This window comes from Triturus cristatus, chromosome 12, assembly GCF_964204655.1.
Source record: "Triturus cristatus chromosome 12, aTriCri1.1, whole genome shotgun sequence".
Taxonomy (NCBI): domain Eukaryota; kingdom Metazoa; phylum Chordata; class Amphibia; order Caudata; family Salamandridae; genus Triturus; species Triturus cristatus.
The window spans coordinates 281012206-281032361 of record NC_140595.1 but is presented as its reverse complement, the minus strand read 5'-3'; the positions used below and the strand labels follow the sequence as shown (position 1 = coordinate 281032361).

The window sequence follows — 20156 nt, the reverse complement described above, 5'->3', positions numbered from 1 at the left end:
AACGAAATAAACTTCTGAATTTGCAGATTCTTCTCCCTGTAAAATTTGCCATGATTCTCCCATTAGTTCAAATATATGTTCACAGCTACTAATCCCTACATGTCTGGTTTGTTTGGATGTTATTCTTTTATAAATGCAAACATTTCCTTCATATTGACCGTCTAATCAAAATTTTGGGTAAATCATTTTCTTTCTAAATTCATCTTCTTCTCTCTTCCAAACTTTTTTCAAAACCTCACTATCTTCATATTTGCTGCATGTTATGTTAGTATTCCTTTCCTCTAGAGCCATAATGAAAACTTTCTCTAGTGGTCTCATTAAGCAGATTAAATTATTTTGATAAGCCTTAACACTCTAGAAAGTATGAAATCATAGTTGGAATAAAAATATTCATAATGTTCTTTTATAGATACAAGTGAAAGCAGTATGCCTCAGGAAATTGCATATGACAATGGTTTGTGATAATATGTGACATCTTCAGTTGCTGATGATGGCAGATGAGCACATACATGACAGTCTTTTGCTCGCATGGCATGTGTATATTCCTGTACGAGTTTATAGTAATCATTAGTTGTGTAATCATCTCTCAGATTTGCAGATCTAATGTCTTTCTTGGGTGTAAAATAAACCTTACTAGTACTATTGTAATCATTATTCCTGTTATTCTGAAAATTGAACACACTATATATTTACACTTATTTCTAAGGCAACACATGTTTGTCTAGAACCTGATTATATATATAGCCAAACGTTTAAAAGTTCAACGCAGAATTCTGTAAGCAGCTTCTTATTGTGGTTAGCTTTCATGAACAGTTTTGTTTTCGTTTTTTTCTTTAGCAAAGCAGTGTTTGTATAGACAATCCCTAATCCTACTCCGTGTTCTTCTAATATTGTTATCCCTACTCTTCTACTACAGACTCGGGCCTAGGTAAATCTTCTTTAAAATAAAAAAAATGTGAACTAGTTAGTGTCAGGCTCTTTTATAATTGCTGAGTTCCTTTTTTGGCAGCTATCTTTATCCAGCAATGCTCACTGTGGTGATGTTATGGAGGTTCAAACGGTTCAGATTTCAGATCGCACAACTCATCTACTGTGACATTCAGTACTTTGTCCACATAGTAAGACCACTCAGGCGCTGAACACCTTCGACATGGTACTCTTGTTCTTTTCGATTGTCTCAGTTTATGTTAATCTCCTTCTATATGTCTTTCATCACTTGACTCTGTCTCCTCAGGAATAGATGATGGAATCTGATGGTCTGACATACTCTTTCTCAGTCTTTTGACTGTACTGATCAGGGGTGGGCAGAGCTCATGCCGCGGAGTGACTTAAAAACTCTCTGAAATTCTGCAGACTTCTGATAGTGGGCGGAGTTCACTGTACTTAATAAACTAAGTTCAAGTTGAACCAGGGGATTACATCATCAGTGAACCCAGATACTGGACTAGTTGAGAACTCTAGGTATGCACCCCCACCCGCATAGTTGTCCGCCTGCCCCAACATGTATATTGCTACCCCCAAAACAAAAGCAGGGCCTCATGTTAACTGTACATAAGTGGGTGCTGTCTGTGTGCCAGGATTAGCAAGCACAGCAGGGATCCCTGTAACCGCGCCAGCCAGCATTTTGCGGTACCCCATTCTGCACCTCCCCGGCAGAGCCCAGTCCAGCCCTGCTAACTGGCACCCGGAGAAGGAAGAAACAAAACGCTGAAGAAATTAAAGTCCTCTGACAGCCCGGGTGTGGCGGTGTCCTCGGGAGCTCTGCATGCTCTGCTTCCCTTGCCCTGCAGTGCTCCACAATGCAGGCCCAGCTGCTTTCAATTGCTTTCCTCAGCCAGCTAGTAACGCGCATGCGTGTGCAAGTGTCAGAACGTCACATGAATCATGACGCTCAATGGCATACAGATGCAAGGGTGAGCGCTGTGTGAGCACTGCAGTGAGCAGCACTCCGGTACTATTAACTACGCTCAGCTTTTTTTGCAGAACTCTGCGTTCCAAGTGGAGCGCGGAGTGGGAAAACTCCATAAATTCTGCCGGCGGAGCGAAGTTCACCGCCCATCCTTAGTACTGATGTTGATTCAGTGTTGATTTCAAATTGAGGGTCAGTCTATGCCTCGCCTTCATTAGAGACTTAAGTGCCACTTTGTGAAACAACAGGTCGCTAGGATTGGTATTGCAGTCTGCAAATCTTCACTCCTAACTTCTTACTGCTATTGTGATCTTGGTATCCGTGTTCTTTGCGGTTTCTCAGCTGTGGTGGTGCATTCACCAATGCTCTTCGTTCAGTTTCAAAAACCATAATTTCTTCGTCTAGATTTCTCACTTTCTTAGTGTTTGAGGCGTGCACACAATTTGGAACTCAAGCACATTTAACAGCAGTTTTGGTTACTAGAATGACCTGGAAGGGGCCTTTCCATCTCTGTCCCAAACAACTCTTTCAAAGTGCTTCTTGATCACAACATGATCACTAGGAGTGAGGTTGTGGCACTTTTCCTGATGTGGGTCTTTAGTGGCTGCTGAAACCTGGTAAGAAATACAATGTACCACATCAGCCAATCCTTTGCAGTAATCGAGTATTATATAATCTGTGATGTTCACAAGTGCATTTTCAGGTACAGCAGGTAGCCTCATTGCACGGCCCATCAGAATCTCATGCAGTGATAGACCAATTTTTCTATCAAGGATACTTCGAATACTGATCAGCAACAAAGGTAAAGCATCTGTCTATTTCAGTGATGTTGAAGCACAAACTTTAGTTAGTCGAGAATTAATGTTTCCATTAAGTTGCTTGACTATACCGACTATATGGTTAGAACAAATCATCAAATAATACATCAAGCAGTTTCCTTAAAGGACAAATACCGTATTTCCAAAGACCAAGACCAACATTTAGAGTTAGTAGAACTCATGAAGAGTTCAAGTTCAAAGGAAAAGAGTGAGTTAAAGAGAGCATAAAGCTCAAAATCCAATTTAAGCAACCGATCTTCCCATCAAGTCTAGCTCATGAAACACAGCCAAGTCTCAGTAAATGAGCACACATTTGCAGTAGCAATCTGTAAAAATCGAGCATCAATAATAAAGTGAAGGATAAATTGCAGCAGCAATAGCTACAACTGCCAAGAAAGGACAATGGAAAATGGATCTAGGACCCAGCTTTTCAGTGTCTCCCTCTCAGCACTAGCCAAAGTTAGTCAGACCTAACTAGGTACAAACACTAATATAAAAGGCACAAAATATGTTGTAGACATTGCATCAGGTTTTCCTTCTTCGTGTCCAAATTAGGGTACAGTATTCATCTGAGTTCAGCTTTTCTTTTCCCATAAAATAACATGCAGCTTGCAAAATTGTATCACAAAGTTTGTTACAGACATTTCACATATGTAGCTTCTTGATTTATAAACCTCTGTTCCCATAGGCATCAAACACACCTTCTACTGTTAAATGTTTCATTGAGTAAACAATGAATTAGGCTAAAGAGAAACATCAACTTGCAAAAACACTGTTTAGTAATACATTTCTTTTGCGCAACCAAGAAATACTGTTTTAAAATGTACAATAATTCTATTCAAGCACTATATGAAATATGAAGAAAATATTCAATTTAATTATCACAATACTATGTTTTTCAGCGAAATCAAATACATTTGTTAAACCGGAAAATTCTGCAGTTATGACAAATTTCTCTAAGCATGTCTCATTAAGGTCATGTCTCTAAATTCCATTGTGCACATTTCAGCATTGTCAAGTTTACTTCTAGTGAAACAACATTGATTTAAGCGTTTCTGTGGCCTATACGAATAACGTTTCCTGCATAGTGCAGTCTGCACATTTAAAATGCTTTCCATTTCATCTTTACATTATTGCATTATTCATTGCGCACTTATCTGTTATTCTAAATTATTTGTATCTTAATTATTTAGCTTCTTCACTACGCAATGCCCTTTCCATGCAGCCTTTACCGTGCATGCCTTGTAGTGGTAAAGCCTTTTAAGGGCAATTTTAAAGTTTAGGGTTAGGCAGTGGTAGGGTAAATTTAGGGTTTTGGAATGGGCAGTGGTAAAAAATGCAATTGGCAATTTGGGGGTATATGAGTGGGTAGTAGTAAAGGAAGGTAAGGGTAATTTTAGGGTTTAGATGTGAACAGTGGTAAAGGAATGCTGGAGTAAATTACAAAAGTTTAGGATTATGGGCGAGTAGTGGTAATGGGAGGTAAGGGTAATTGTAGGGCTGGGGGTAGTGGCAAAAGCAGGTTAGGAGTAAATTAAAAAGGGGATTTATGGAGGAACTTCCACCAAAAAAGAAAAACAATGAAGTTAAAGTTATAGTTACTTTAGGGCATGAGTTATAGTTACTTGAGAGAACTATAACTCATGCATTTCAGTGTTTTGCTAGTTTAAAATGGAATTTCCTAACTGACGTATTGACCTAACTGTAATGTCACTTTAATATATAGATATATATATTCACTGAAAACAACAAAGGTTAAAGTAACGTTATAGTTAGGTGAAACTGTTAGTGAGAACATTAACGTTTATAGTGCTAACTATAACTTGCGCCCCCGCCATGCCCTGCATATGACCTCACATATTACATCACTCATGAAATGTTCTAGGACATCATTTATGACATCACTAATGACATCTCAAATTACATTTTTGATGACATCCAATGAGTGTGTTAATTTGTTTTATAGTTTACATAGTGGCAGGTAACTACTATATTACATTTCTGCCTTATTTTGATCAGTCTGTGTCTAGCTGATGGGTGTAGGTTTTTACAAAATGCATGTGCTTCTAATTCATCATAGGTGTGTAGGGGTATCGAACACGTTATGAATCTTTCCATCGAAGAGTAACTGTGTGTAGATGACAGTTATCAACTTGTGTTCAATGTGTTCCACACAAGTTTTTTGTTCTGCAGGAAGAATTTCCAACAGGATAAAGATTCTGCGTACTATATACTAAGTGTTGGAAGCAGCCTTGAGTTATTAGACAGCGTTATCTCAACATGGGTTTCTATCTAACATAGAAGACTGTATGCTCCATGTACTAACCTATGTACATGTGCTTCATTTGCTTCAGAAGATGGGTTAGCTGTAAACATTTCACCACGGTATGAAGCCTGCAGGTAGTATGATCCTTAGAACCTTGAAACCTTGGTTATTTTAAGCAAATAGTCTATTTTTTTAATAAGTTGTGCATAGAGTCTATACTGTTCTTGGTAGGTAATTTTTAATACTCTGGTATATTTCTCATGAGAGTTTCTCTGTCTGCAAACAGTGTGATACAGAGTAAACTCTCTCCATAGAGTAACCACTGTTTACAATAGCCACTTTTCTACTCATATCATCTCCATTTCTCAATGTCGATGTAGTGACTGTGAGGAGTTTGATACAGATAAAAGCTGTCCGTAGTAGGGCATTCATTTTGGACAGACATTTAGTATCTTGAGGAACTTCACTTTCTCTGAACAGTTGTATACAGAGTGAACACTGTGTGCAGTAGGGGTTACCCATCTGTCCGTGGTTGAATGTTAAGGTGAACTTGCTACCCATGAAGTGTATGTTATAGAGTCAATGTTGCACATACCACATGCTTGCTACGCCTAAAGAACTTGTATCTGTGATCACATTAATGATGATTCTTATTATTCTGGGATATTTTATACTTACTTTCAGGCCTCTAATGCCATACTAGTTCATAGAATAATGTGTATAAAAGAAGCTTGGATGATTTCAAAGTAAAGTAGCTTAAAGTAATGCTATAGTTAGGTGAAAATTGCAGTGACAATGTAAAACTTACAAATCAACTGAAATTTACCAGTTATAGATATCTCAAATAACTATAACTCATTCCCTAAAATTATAGCTCACACTACCATGTATACGTTGTGGGGTTGGCTGTCTGCGGGGATTTGGCGACAGGGCTCACCTGCGCACCACCCTCCCCAAGCAGCTTTGAGCCCCGGGGATTCCATCCCACTGGACCTTTGTTTCATTTTTTTAGGTGGAGGGTGCCACACAGCACCCCTCCCCAAGCCACTTTGAATTTCGGCCCTGAGGACCCATCCCTTCAGGGCTTTGTTTTTTAATTAAGGGGAGTGGGGTGCAGCCCCCATTCAGAGTCAATAAGCACACTGGAGATCCCACCCTCCAGGGGCTTTTTTTTATGAAGGGAGGGGGAGCACATGCTCCCCTTCCTAAGCCAATAGTAGGCAGGGGACCCCATTGCCCAGGGCCAAACATTTTGCCAAGGGGTTACACAGTGTGACCCCTTCTCGAGACCCACCCCCTCCCGCCTGCCATTCATTGTGCATGTGGTTCCTCATTCCCCTCTGACCTCCCTCCATTGTCCTTGTGCTTCTACATCCGCTCCCACCGACCCTCTGTTGACCACGTGCTTTCCCAGCCCCTCTCGCTCATGCTCTGTTCTCAGCTTACTGCCTTAGCCCCTCTCTCCCACCCTCTATTCTCTGCTTGTTGATCCAGCATCCATTGTCAGCTTACGGCACCTTCCCCTCAAACCCACCCTCCCTTGTCCACTTGCTGCTTCAACCTTTCTGCACACCCTCTACTGTCAACTTGCTTCCCCAGCCTATTGTCAGCCTACTGCCCAAGCCTTCACACCCACCGTCCAGTCAGCTTATTTTCATATCCCCTCCTGTCCACCCTCTATTGTCAGCTTACTGCCTACTGATCCTCACAGTGGCGTAACAAAAGTTGAGGCCCCCCCCTGCAAATTACATTGAGGCGCCCCTTCAGGACTCGCTCTTGAGCTCTCAGGCCAGGTGACTTTGCTGAGGGGCCCTCCTGGAGCACTGTGGGGGGCCTTTGTTACACCACTGGATCCTCTCACCCACACTCCATTGTCAGCATACCATCTCTCCCACCTTCTTTTGTCTACTTGTTTCCCTCAGTTCCTCCTGCCCACCATTTGATGTCAGCTTGCTCCTCATACCCCCCTTGCACACCCTCTGTTATCGGTTTGCTTCCCAGAATTCATTGTCAGCTTGCGGTATCGCCCTTGCTGCCCAACCTCCGTTGTCAGTTTGATTTCACAGCCCCTCCAGCTCATCGTCCATTGTCTGCTTGCTGTCCCATCTCGTCCCGCCGACCTGCCATTGTCAGCTTGCTCTCCAACTCCCTGGCCTACCACTGTTGTCAGGTTGCTTCACCAGCCCCTCCACCCACTATCTATTGTCAGTTGACTTCCACAGCCCCTATAACTGACCCCTCCTATCCACCCTCCATTGTCACCTTGTGTCCCCAGCAGCTCCCGCCCACTCTCAGTTGTCTGTGTGCTTCACCAACACTTCCACCCATGCTCCCATGTCAACTTGCTGCCCAAGCCCCTCCCGCTCTCCCTTCATTGTCAGCTTGCTGCCCCATCCCTTCCTGCCCACCCTCCTTTATCATATTGCTGCCACAGCCCCTCCAGCCACCCAGCATTGCCAGCTTGTTGCCCATTGCCTCCCATCCACCACCCTCTGTTGACCGCTTGTCTAACAGCCCCTTATGACCACCCTTCGTTTTCAGCTTGATGCCCCTGCCCCTCCCGCCCACTCTTGGTTGTCAGCTTGCTCCCTCCGACCCTCCTGTCCACCCTCCATTGTCCATTAGCCTTCGATTGTCTATGTGCTTCCCATATTGTCTTTCGTGTGTCATCTCTTCCCACCGAGTCCTTCTCTCTCGCCCTCCCACTCTATTGTCTCGACCCTCAACCCACTTCCTTGTTAGTCTGTTTTTATTATAGAAAAGGGCATGAACGCTGGCCTCGTCATAGTGCTTTTAAAAAAATATATTTTATTCATGCTGCACAGCAGACACACTGCTGAACATCATGGCTTAAAATCATTGCCAAAGCCAATATCTTCCAAAGACACGACCTTTTGGCTTTGCCAATGCTTGCTAATGAAAGGGATGTCAGTCATATTGCGTTGCCAAAGCCTGTTGATAAGGTGACTGCCTCATCTGACCAAGTATTCCGCTGCAGAGTAGTCTCTGCTGCTCTTTTCTGTTGGAGCAGGTCACTTGATCTCTTATCACCCATGCAGCAGAGGTTTCAAGCTTGCTCTAGGGATTTCCAGCTCATCAAGGAAATTGTACACTTTATCAAACGAAATATTTGGCAAATGATTAAAACATCATTTTGCCCCTCAATACTTAACTATCGAATGAGAATACTTTTTAGGATATGGGAGGTTCAATAGGGCTTGATTAGGCCGTGGTTTGCTTGGTAAACCGGAAAAATGCAGCAATGACCAACCACTCGATAGTTTATTGTGACTTGTGGTGTGGTAGGATTGGCTCCTTGCCTCACATAAAATTGAATTTAAAAATGTAAATGAATTGTTTTGTATTGTACTGATTTTTCCTTCCTTTCAGCAACCAAGGTGGCACAGAAGATAGAAATAAATTGAAGTGGTATTTCTGAAATGCTGCAGAATGTCAGTACATCACATATAACACTCACATGTCTGGTTTACGCTTGGGTGCATATCCGTAATTTACCAAAGTAGTAGGTAAGGTGTTATTCGAAGGAAACACCTGAGAAAGATGGGTGACTAAGTATTGATGGAATCTGTCCAGCATTTAAAGTTAGGAGCCACAGGGCAAATGCTTGCAAAACGAGCTAAAAGAGGTGGTTTGGTGTAGTAGGGAGAAGTGGTATGGTGGCTAGAGCTGGAGACTTTGAACATAGGTTCTAGTGGAGGCTTCGGTACTTGATTGACAGTTTTAAGTTGCTGGTCAAATAGTTAAGCTTATATTCCCTCTGTCTAAAATAGTAAACGTGAGAAATGTAATGCAATTTTTAGTATGAAGTATGCAATGAAAATAATGTTTATTAATAATGTTTAAAGTCAATACTTGATGTACCCGATAATATATAGCACGGTGTTGCTAATGAGTTTGGGATGTGAGGCGTGAACCTCTGCACAAAACGTTGGCTTTCTTGAGCCTAAATGTGGGCATTTTAGAGATTGTGCAGTGTCTGCTCAGGTTCCAAACATTGATCCCTCTTCTACTTTTTTCCCTTGCTTGTGGGTATTGGTGTAGCAGCAAGTAGCATCATTGCCTTTAGAATGAAAAAGGAGACTTAACTAAGTTAGGCTTCGATGTTGCCGCAGAGATTTAAGTACATGTGGTGAACAAAAGAGATTTAAGTATGTGTGGTGAAATAAAGATTATCGAAGATTCTTGTAGCTAAGGAGTTTTGCAGCACTTGACAAGTAAGTGTCTCCCGTGGAAGGTGGAATCGCTAGCTAGGAAAATACAAGGGCAACGAGTAAAAACATTGTAGTGGGTGAAGAAGAGGCTATCTACCCTTTGAAGGAAAATATTCATCTATGTGAAGGGAGAAGCATGAAAATAAGTTAGCCCCTTAGCTACTGAAACTTTTTCGACCCCTGTGCTAAGCTCTTTTTTGATGTTTGGGATACTTTGCACATATGCCATATTAACTTTTTTCCACAAAAGGTGCCTGGGACAAATGTGGTCCTTTATCCCACAGTTCCTCCAGGTGGAGCTAAAAAAATAGCCAAAGAAACCATTTTTTTAAAGGAAAATGGAGAAAAAAATCCTGACCAGGAAAATATATATATTTTTTACTAACAATTGGATTGATAAAAGGTTTGCTGTGCTGAAATAACCAGCCGCCCAGCTTTTAAGAACAAATATAGTTGTAAAAAAGATTTAAAAGTCTTTGCTTTTTTCTGAGTGACAGTCCATTTTTCCTATATTTTGTGGTTTTAACCTACTTGCAGTTTGTGGTGGAAACAGTGTGGAAACCTAAGGGTGGAGAAGAAAGCTATACATTTCTGAAAACTAGACATAATTCCAAATTCAGCTAGGGGTTGTTTGTATAAATCGCTCATGGTTATCCCAAAAGAAACTATTTATTAAATATTTTTTCCCACATTTCTGTGCCAGAGAGTACTAGAATTTGTGGGTATCCACAAATTTTCCTACCACCAAGCCTTTCCACATTTCTCCTGATAAAACCTTACTCCGCTATGTGGCTTAGCCTAATACCCACGAAAGAAACAAATCAAACCAGGGACCATGTGAGGACCATTTTGACCTTACTCAGGCTTGTTACCGATGTGATCCACAAACTTTTCCTTTACATCCCGACTTTCGTTTTTTAAAAAGGAAATGGTTTAGCTGCTCGGACTAGGACCATTTTCTTTAGAAATTGTTTGTATGACCCATTGACAGCGGTAAACAACAGAGGTTGGCTGTTCATGGCCAAAGGTGTTTTGAGCATAGTGGGCAGCACAAGTTATGGAATGTTGTGTGCAGTAATATTCATGACTAGCAAATTTAATTGGCTTTACTTGTTTGACTCAGAACCACAACACACTTTGCAACAGCTATATTAAATTACATAGTGTCCCTTAGACTCCCTGACATTGTGTATCAAATATAGGTATTTACATTGAAAATAAAGTTTTAGTTTGTGGTTGAACTTAAAATAAAAAATTATGAAAACGCTTTAGTGGATTTTTCTTTCTCTCTCTCACTTCCTAGGGCCATCTTTCCAGATTCTTATCTTTCGGCCTTGATTTGCCAATCACAGCTGTTGAAGCAGATGAACATCTCGTCCATATGGCAACAAAGTTTGACCAGCAACTTGCCATAACACTACAAAAGGTGAGAGAAAAGCAAGCAAGGGTAATAGTTTGTGAAAAGAGTTTACCTTTTTTTAACGATAACTTTATTTTTTCAATTTTATGCAAATTCACAGCTACAAAGCAGCTGACCTCAATATGCTAGACAAGGAAGCGCACACACACAATGCACATTATTATCACAAGATGGTAAAAGTCTGAGAACAATAAATCACTCCTCATCATTCATGTCAGTACTATCATCAGTCACCAGTTCAGAATCTGGATCTAGCAATGTGGCAGAGAGGTTTCAGCATTCAGCCCGGTCTTCCGTCACCTGCTCATCTCGTCTACAAGTTATCATATGTGATTCCTCCACTCAATGACATCCCAATGCCAGTGCATTTTCTCAGGCGCTCTCTGCCCCATCTACGTAGTAGCAGCAAGACCAACACTAATTGTAAGAATTTGTATGGCATCTTCTTACCTTTCGGATGCTGTATTTTGCCCAACTGGCAACACCCTAGAGTAAAGGACATTGGCAGATGCGTGACCCTGTGTATGTCGGTTATGCAACATCTAATAAGTACCTCTAAACCTGAAACGCTCTTGCTTGCAAGTAATAGTACCCACCAATAATGGTGTGTGTGTGTTCTTCACAAGGGAGAAAGGGTAAGGCTTAAGTTAGCAACCTCTCACTGTCCCCCTGCTAGAAGACGAACGAAAAACACACAACATTCAACATACATATGACTTAACTGAACAAACTGGGTAGCTTTCCCAATGCAATGCTTGTATGTAACACACCGTACCAACTGGTGTAGAGAACTACAAATCTTTTAAGGTGAGTTTATAGTAGATGTGAGGATGATATACCACCTGGTATGTATGGAGAGCCAAGTATCTACTGTAGTTCATATTTCCAGGACACACATACTTGCGCACACACATTTGCATACAGAATGGAATTTTGTGAATCGACCTATAAGCTAATAGGTCAGTTCACAAAATTCTGAATCGTAGTGAGTCATAATTCGACCTACCATATTAATATGCAGGAGCCAGGTCACAAATTGCATCCCTCTACAATTTGCTAGAGTTGCAGTCATGTTGGCCTGTTGGGGTCAGCAGACGACCGAGTCTGTTATTGCTTTTAAATAAAGATTTTTTTTAATGCAGCCCGTGTTCCTTAAAAGAAAATGGGGTTCATATAAAAAAATGTATTGTTAAACAAACAGGCAGTTGGCTCTAAGACCACTGTGTACCCCTAAAAAATCGTTTTTATCATCATTGTTAAATGGAGAAGAGATCTCTTAAGGACCTATTCCCGTTTGTGACTAGTTTACCATCTGTTTTGAATTGGCGGTAAAATATTAATATTTTGCGACTGGATTTTGGTTGCAAAAGGAATCGGTATTTGGAAGGGGCACCCTTAACAGGTGCCTTCCAAATAGCAATTAAAATTTCGAATTTTCCATATTTGTTTGCGAGCTTAATGAAATATTTCATAACTTGTGTATTTTTTTATGTATATTTTTCTGTATTTTTGTGCATTGCTTGGAGGATCAAATAGTTGAGATTGCTCAGACCAGGGTTCTAAGATTCCCGAAGTGACTAAGTGGTGGGTGACAGAAGAAAAACGGTTAGGAACATCTGCTGTGTCCCTGTCCGTAGACTAGGGTCCCCTGTATTATGCAGCAACTGAGTTCCAAAGTAACAAGGTTGTCTAATTTATGTAGCAAAGTAGAGCATTGTTATGAATTGAAGACAGATTATGGCTCACCATCTGCAGCATTATTATCTGGCACCCTTTGATATTTCAGCACACCTTACAAGATGCAAAAAAGTCCTTAAGAAAACAATATTCACAAAAATTAATGTTTTAGTTTGCATGGCAGCAGCATTTTATTACCAATGGCCTTTCTACCGCTAGGAGTAAAAACATTTTGTAAAAAAGAAACAATTTTGAAAATAGTTGAAAACAAACCTACAATTACACGTTTTATTTTGCACATCCCCGTTGATTTGAAACGTACTTTCAGTTTTTTTTAAATTATTCTCTTATTTGTTTAATTAACGGCATAACCATCGTTAAACACTTGGCATTCAGTGTACCTGGTCAGAGAATTGGTCATTTCTTTCTGTTTAAGCATAACAAGGTTTATACAACATCTTGCTAGCTACAGTTTGTGTCATGGAGATTGTTTATTTATGTTCATGTATTCCCACTAGGGCTTCCAAATCTTTTTATTTTTCTTAACTCAATTTCTTGCTTTGATTACATTATTACACTATAGCACAGACATTCACGTCTCTGAACCTTTCTCCTAGTTTGGGAGACGTCTGGTACTTCCATACTTTTCTATGTACTTCATTCACTGGGAGTTATTTTGAGACGTATTTCAACAGTTTCTGAAGAAGATTAAAAGTCTTTGGTATCCTTCTAGATCTCAAGTGTTCCTTTAATTAACTGCTTCTTTTGAGAAAAGCCCCTTAGTTGTGTGAAAGAGTCAAACAAAACATTTCCAGACAAAGGCAGAATCAGTCTTCCGAGGATACTGATGCCATCTGAGCAAAAGTTGTTCTCTTCAAAGCTCAGAGTAGCAATGAACACCCGAAAGGTGACCATTGTATCTTTTATGGGATTTCAATCCCTTTGAGCTACACCCCAGTTATATTAACATAATAAAATTATGCAGCAGATTTTGGATTTTGTGGCAAATGTCAAGTCCATAATTACACAAGAAAAGGCTACATCTGCAGAAACGCATAATATTAGTTGCCCTGCCCAAACATTTACACAAATCCTACTCCCAACCCAAACTATCGTGACCGTCTTCCTTACCATAAATGCAAGCCATGTATTTAACTTCAGCGAAAATGACATGTTAATATCAGTGTTAAAGTAGATTTGTTGTAGTGATTTTCCTGTACTTTTCTTTGTAATTACTTTTCATTGTAGAGGATTCTAAGTAGTGGTATTATCGGTGATGTATTTGTTGTAATGACCAAGGGTCAGATGTATACAGCCTTTTTACATTTGCAACGCTCCAAATCGGAGTGGGTGACCGCAAAAATGCTTTTTCTAATGTACAAATCCAATTTTAGGAGTTGGTGAACTTAGGTTTAGAAGGGCATGTTATAGGTGTCCCTTTCAAATACTGATTCGGCATGCAGCGTATCAATGCTTGGCAGCCATAACAGCCTCTGAACACCAAAAATCTACTGACTCCAAACTTGGAGAGGTTACCCATTCACAAAAAGGACAGGATCCCCTTGAAAACATTTTTGTTTGTGAATATTAAAAAGAAGCTAGTTGGCAAGAAAGCAGTGGTTCAGTGGACCACTACAAAGGGGCCGATTACGATGTTGTTAGGAAGGACTCCGTATGGGATTCGGTATTGCCGAATCCGATTCGGTACCCTTGTTTCCTACTGAATCTAACACTTTTGCCAACGACCGATTATGGTGTCTGGAAACCGTATGAGCAGTCCGAGTTGGTTCCGAAAGGCATTGGGTCGGTCGGAGTCTTTCGGAGCCAAATCATTCAGCTCAATTGCCACGGTTTCTGGATGAGCAATTGCAATGACCGATTCAGACAGCCATTCTGACTCGGTTTGTCCGACACAAAATGGCTGTCAAAATCAGTCTTTGGGGGCCCGTTGCGGGCTCCCCTTCACCCGGAGGCGTCCGAATGTGGCCCGTGGGGGTTCCCAAGGTACCCCTCTTCCCAACCATGCACAATGTGGCAGGCACCATGGCCTGCCACAGGGTGCAAGGTTTACCCCAACCACCCCTTATTTCAATGGGAGCCTGTGCTCTCGTTCGGAAGTTGGGAAGCATCGTAATCGGTCATCTGGACTAGCAGGACACGATTCGGTAGGAAACGAGTCAGTAACCGATTTGTTCGGGGCAGTTTACTAACAAGATCGTAATCGGCTTCTAAGTCTAAAATAACAGTTTTTTAAACACAATCCTGTTTCCTTTACCGAAAACAGGCTGCATTTAAAAAAAAAAATTACTTTATTGAAAGGTGATCACACATGGTGGTCTGATAACCATAGTAGGCAGCCATCTCTGTGATGGCCTCTAGTCGGAGTCAGTCGCAATTTGTGATCTATCTTATAAACATCTATGAGGTAGATTCAATTTTGACCCCTCCCATATTGTAATTTTACGACCTAACCTATTGGGACCTAGGTTGGTTTGTAAAATTCTTTACTGTTCACAAATTGCGAACAGTTTTTTGCAACACAAAAATAGTACTTCTAGCCTACAGCCCCATATTTAAGAATCTATGATATTCTTTCTGAGTCTTTGAATATTGCATTAGTTCAGTTTTAAAGTGTACACCCTCAAAATAAATCCTTGACTAACCATGCCCTTTTCCTCCTCCAGGATCCAAAACTGCCCAGCAATCCCAGTATCCCGTTCCGGGCACCAAGACATGTGTTAGGGCGGGTGAACCCCAGAGCATCATGGGACGAATTTGCGCTTCTTTTAGACTCGTGTGATTATCCCGTTTCAGAACCTTCAAAAGCAATAGACACTCATGAGTGTCAAGTTGATGATGCTTGTTCTGTAGTCCATGTACACAACTTTCAAGGTGGTTCATCTGATATGGCGAGGAGCCTTCGTTCACAGCCTTCAAACAAAAAAGAAGTAAGCACTGGTGATGATAACATTGGTCACGAAAACCATTCAGCAAAACATGCGAACAGTAGAACAAAGGCTAAAAGGCAGACATGCATACAGGATGTAAACAAGAAGGGCTACCCATTAGTAACCCCTTCCATTAACTTTAAATCTAAAGCCAGCAGTTGCCAGAAAAACGATACCTTGGAAGATAGCAGACGCTGTGATTATTGTGCTACACACAAAGCACATGGAATGTCATCTACACATACTTTGAGTCCACTCAACAGCAGGTGTGTACTAACAGGACTGCATGCCTGTGGTGACCTCAGTGTTGCAATGCTTAGACACTTTGCAAGATGCCCCAATGTTGTTGGAATAACCTCTGTTGCATGTTGCTACATGAAGCTTACTACCCAGGAAATGCCACATCCCCCTGGAGTTTTGTTCCCGCCTGTGTCGTCTGAGTCAGTGCAGGAAACAGAGTTTGGCTATCCCCTGAGCACTTGGGTGTCACAGCTTCCAGGCCACCAACTTTCTTACAAATCTCGGGAAGTGTCATGCCACGCCATTGAAGACTACTGCAGTCGCCTGATGAATGAAAGCCCAACCCTTAGCAGTCACTGTTTTAGAGCTGTTCTGGAGACCATCATCCGAGATATTGATCCAACCATGAAGCGCATAGGTGTACAGACAATTAAAAAAGCTCACAGGCTTTCCTTTGAAGAGTAAGTATGCTGCGATGTATAATTCCATTTTGTAGATGTTGCGTTTACAATATTTCATAAATGTTGTGTAATATAGCTGAAAGATATGAATCTTATTGACAGTATGAATCAGAACATATCTTGTGACGTTACCTGTACAGAAAAGTGATAAAGAACGCAAGTTTTGATTTTGTAGCAGTGACGGTAAGCAGTTTGTTGTGCTTTCAAGAACTGTCTAACAGTGTTGTTGATAATGTAATTCATGTGAGAAAGTTAACAGCAACGTCTGAAAAAAAGCTCCAACCTACATGTATGTTACTTTTCCTGTTGGAAATGTTAAGGTCTTAATTGCATACAATTATGGTGTTATAGAACATAGTGACTGTGAAATGTAATTCCATGCTGTATGTGATGTTTTTGCCCATGTCAATGACACTACCCAGGATTACAAACAAAAGAGGTCAACATTTATTCTTTGGGTTGTAAGGCTTCTCCATTTTACCCTTTTTAAAATTTGGATTTGTGTTACTAACGTTGTCTGGTAGGACACTGCCTCAGTAGAGACTCCAGGCTGGAGGTTGTAAAAGGGAGGTGACTGTGGGTTCTGAACTTGCAAATATTATGTACTTGCCATAACTGAATGAGGTGGAATTTCCCCAAATATAAGATGGAATATATAGTTTTCAGGTTTCCTCTTTTGGTAATTGCAGAAGGTCACTCTAAAGAATATATACTTTTTCTGAGTGAAAATGGTAAAGAGCAGAATCCAAGAGGACATTGTTTTTCTTTCATTTTAATAATATAGACGGCTGTTCTGGTAGAGACTTCTTACCGCAGATTCCTCGCCTTGTGAATTTCCCGCTGGTGCCATACAGGATCTAGAATCTTTCAAAGCAATGCCCTTGTGCATCAGTAGGTGTTGTCATGCGTGTGATATCGGGGTCCCTATATGTGCGTCAGTTCTTTACCCTCTGTGTCTTCCGATGCAGATTCTGTGCTAGTAGTACACCCCGGTAGCTCTAGCCTGGTGAGCCATTGCACAGTATGGACTGTATTAGTATTCCAGCTTCCCCTCCCCCACAAGCGGACTGCAATAGTGGTCAAGCACCATGCGCTCCTAGAGGCTGCAGAGGAAATCTTTGGTACCCCATCAGTTCTTGCTGGAGCGCCTTCGAGCACCAAGGATCAAAGGTGGCTGCCTGTTAGGAGCACGTCAGTAGATCTATTCCCGACGCTGACTGCACCACTCGACCTCTGCCCAGGGTCAAGCACTTCCTCGAGCATGTCGCTGCCGGCTCCATCCTTGGTGCAAAAAACAGGATGATACACCTAACGTGCTTAGTATATCTCTATACCAGCCCAGTGGATCACTCTATGGTATTAAAATGACTCCCACCCTCTGGAATACCAAGTGGCATGCTTCATCCACCTACCTCCTTTCCCTCATGAGTTTCAAATAGGACGCTACTAAAGAAATACAAACATAGGGACCAAATGGGTTGGTATGTATGCCATGTATGAATATGGTTAATGGAAGCTTCACAATCGAATGCTTTCAAATAAGATACTATCGGGATCCTTGTGAGGTCCTGGCGAAAGCCAACTAACCCAGTGAAGCATTGGTGTTATGGCTGAAACATTTTGACCCAGGGAAACAGAGGATACTAATTTCCTTAGTGCATCCCCACCTGTTTTTAACTCTGTTGAGTGCCCTTTGAAAATAAAATTAACCCTCAGGTCTTCCTAGACTGTTTTAAATCTATTATTCCACCAAATACCTAAAGAGCTCCTTGGCTACCAAGGTTGAGCTCGTCCAGATACACCGGGTATCTGGACGAGGACTCTATGATGAAGTATGCCACTTGGAATTCCAGTGGGTGAGAGTCCTCTAAATACCATATGATGATCCCCTTGGGCTGGTATGGAGAGATATGCTAAATAGGGTAGGGGTTACCCCCAGTTGTTTTTGTATGGTAAGATGTTTGGGAAGGTGAGCACACTCTGTATCACTTCTTACTCCCTCCTTCTTGGAATATAGTCCATCCTTGATCCAACATCCAATATTGTTCTTCGTGCCACAACTGACGCCACTGGCTTGAGCCTCTACACTGGTACCAATGTCACGACTCTGGACATGGATTTGATAGTTCTGGGGATTTCTGAAGATCTGCCGCTACCCTCTAGACCACAGTGGTACACACCATCCAACCCAGACATTTCTCACTAATATGATGATGATGGTGGTGATTATGAGGATAATGTATACAAGGAAGAAAACCTTTTTGAAGACCCTCAGGATGCTAGGGGTCTGGATACCTCTCCAGCCATGGCTAAAGAAGACTCTGCCTCCTTCGCCACGGTGATCAGGAGGGCGATAGATGTTCTAAATCTCAACCTACCCATGCAAGAAGTCAAAACAAATGTCCTCACACAAGTTCTGAGCCCCGCTCAGACCAACCAAGAACCCAGTGCTTACTTCGTGAAAAAATAGGTGTCAGGCCCTTGTCAGGAGGCCACTGCATCTTGCACCAACTATTGCCCTGGTCAGTACTGCCAATGACAGTACCAACACAACTACTAACTATTACGTTCTTTTAAGTATGGCAATTCGGACTATTCCAGTCCCCCCAAAGTTATAAGAATGACTTGGGGGCAGGTATTAGTCATTTTAAGGTATACTGAATTGACTAACAACTGTTGTTGTACTAGTCTCTAAATTAAATAAACATCGCCACTGTTGTGACCCCGACCACCACCCTTCTTCCCTATCTCATCTGTGCCTTGTTGCCCAAACCCTGGCATTTCCCACATGCACACGTTCCTGGTCTTGTCCCTGTGCTTAGGTGTGGTTTTAAAGCTTATTAGTCTTTTATTTTAACAATCTCTTTGACCTCCAGTTAAAAGGCCTGAGAGCCTAGCATATTGGCCTACCCTTCCTTTTGATCGGAGGAACTCCTGCAAGATCCTGCGAGATTTCAACCCAGTTATATGACCTTTGGCCGTTTTTTGGACGAGCAGGTTTAAATACCACGCCCGCCCATTACACGTGCTTGACTTAATCTGTCGGCCTAAGAACACATCTGCTCACCTGAGTCGCCGATCCCGATCCGCGGCTCCTGGTCCCTGTGCCACGCCCAATCCCATATTCCTCATTGATGGCTCAACAGCTTTGGCTCCCCAAAACCTGCAACCAAAGAAATACAGAGATTGGTCTCATATTTTAATTTGCAATAAACAACAACACAAAAGGTCAATGATTTTACTACAAAACAATTCAGAAGGGCATGAAGGCATTGCTATTCCAAATGCTGGTTATTTTTTAAACCAGATCGGTCTCGACATCATTACATGCTCATCACAAGTTTGGACCAAAGTTTTTTTACTACTACGATTATGACAGGAACAATTTATACATTATGGGGAGCAAACGATACACATAACATTTTGATACACTATTGAACCCTTGATAATTCAGTTACATAATCGACCCCGAAACATTGTTGCCAAAATATTGCCATTGTTGACAACTGCAACAGTCCTTGAGACTAGAGACATTGTGTTCTTACTACTGAAACATTGTTAACAATGGAGTGGCAGTCCTTCTGACTAGAGACATTGTTTTTCGCACTATTGAGACATTGTCGTCATTTGATGCTGAGGATACTGAGTCATTTCCCCAACATTACTTCTGAGAAAACCTTGTTGAAAATTACCAGACAGCTTCCATATAAAGGCATTGAAATAACCCAAGATATCACATACACCAATAGGTGTACATGTTATCCTGAACCACATCCTGATCCCAGCATCACACCCTGATCCGAGCTCGCTTTCTGAAGAAGAAGACACCTGATGGGTCTTTCTTTATTTCTTTTTCCTTCCCAACCCCTTCCCCTTTTGGGATTACACCAGCATGAGGTTACTATGCATGTTGAGGGTAGTGCTGAGAGAGGTTGGAGGATTTGTATGGCTCCAGCGGAGGTCCTGTGTGTTGACAAGTCTACAGCCACCATGTGGCAGACCATTATAAGTGCTGGTGTTGACAGTTAAGTGCCAGTGCCCTGCACCGGGAACCACTGGTTTAAATGAAGCACTGCAAGAACCATTATTGCCTCTTAACGAAGCCATTATTGATGTGGGCAAACATGAGATATTGCCCGACAGTGAATGGGCAAGTGGCAAGATGACAAAGGCCTGCTCATAGGG

At 41.6% G+C, this 20156-nt stretch overlaps 1 protein-coding gene across 2 annotated transcripts in view; it reads left to right on the top strand.

The window, feature by feature from the left end:
• Positions 1-20156, top strand: part of METTL25B (methyltransferase like 25B) — a 380958-nt gene that overhangs the window by 273883 nt on the left and 86919 nt on the right. For both annotated transcript variants that reach the window (XM_085637915.1, XM_085637916.1), the window contains 2 exons: positions 10529-10651; positions 15007-15971. In XM_085637915.1, coding sequence (XP_085494041.1) covers positions 10529-10651; positions 15007-15971 — 1088 coding nt within the window. The remainder of the gene's footprint in view (positions 1-10528; positions 10652-15006; positions 15972-20156) is intronic.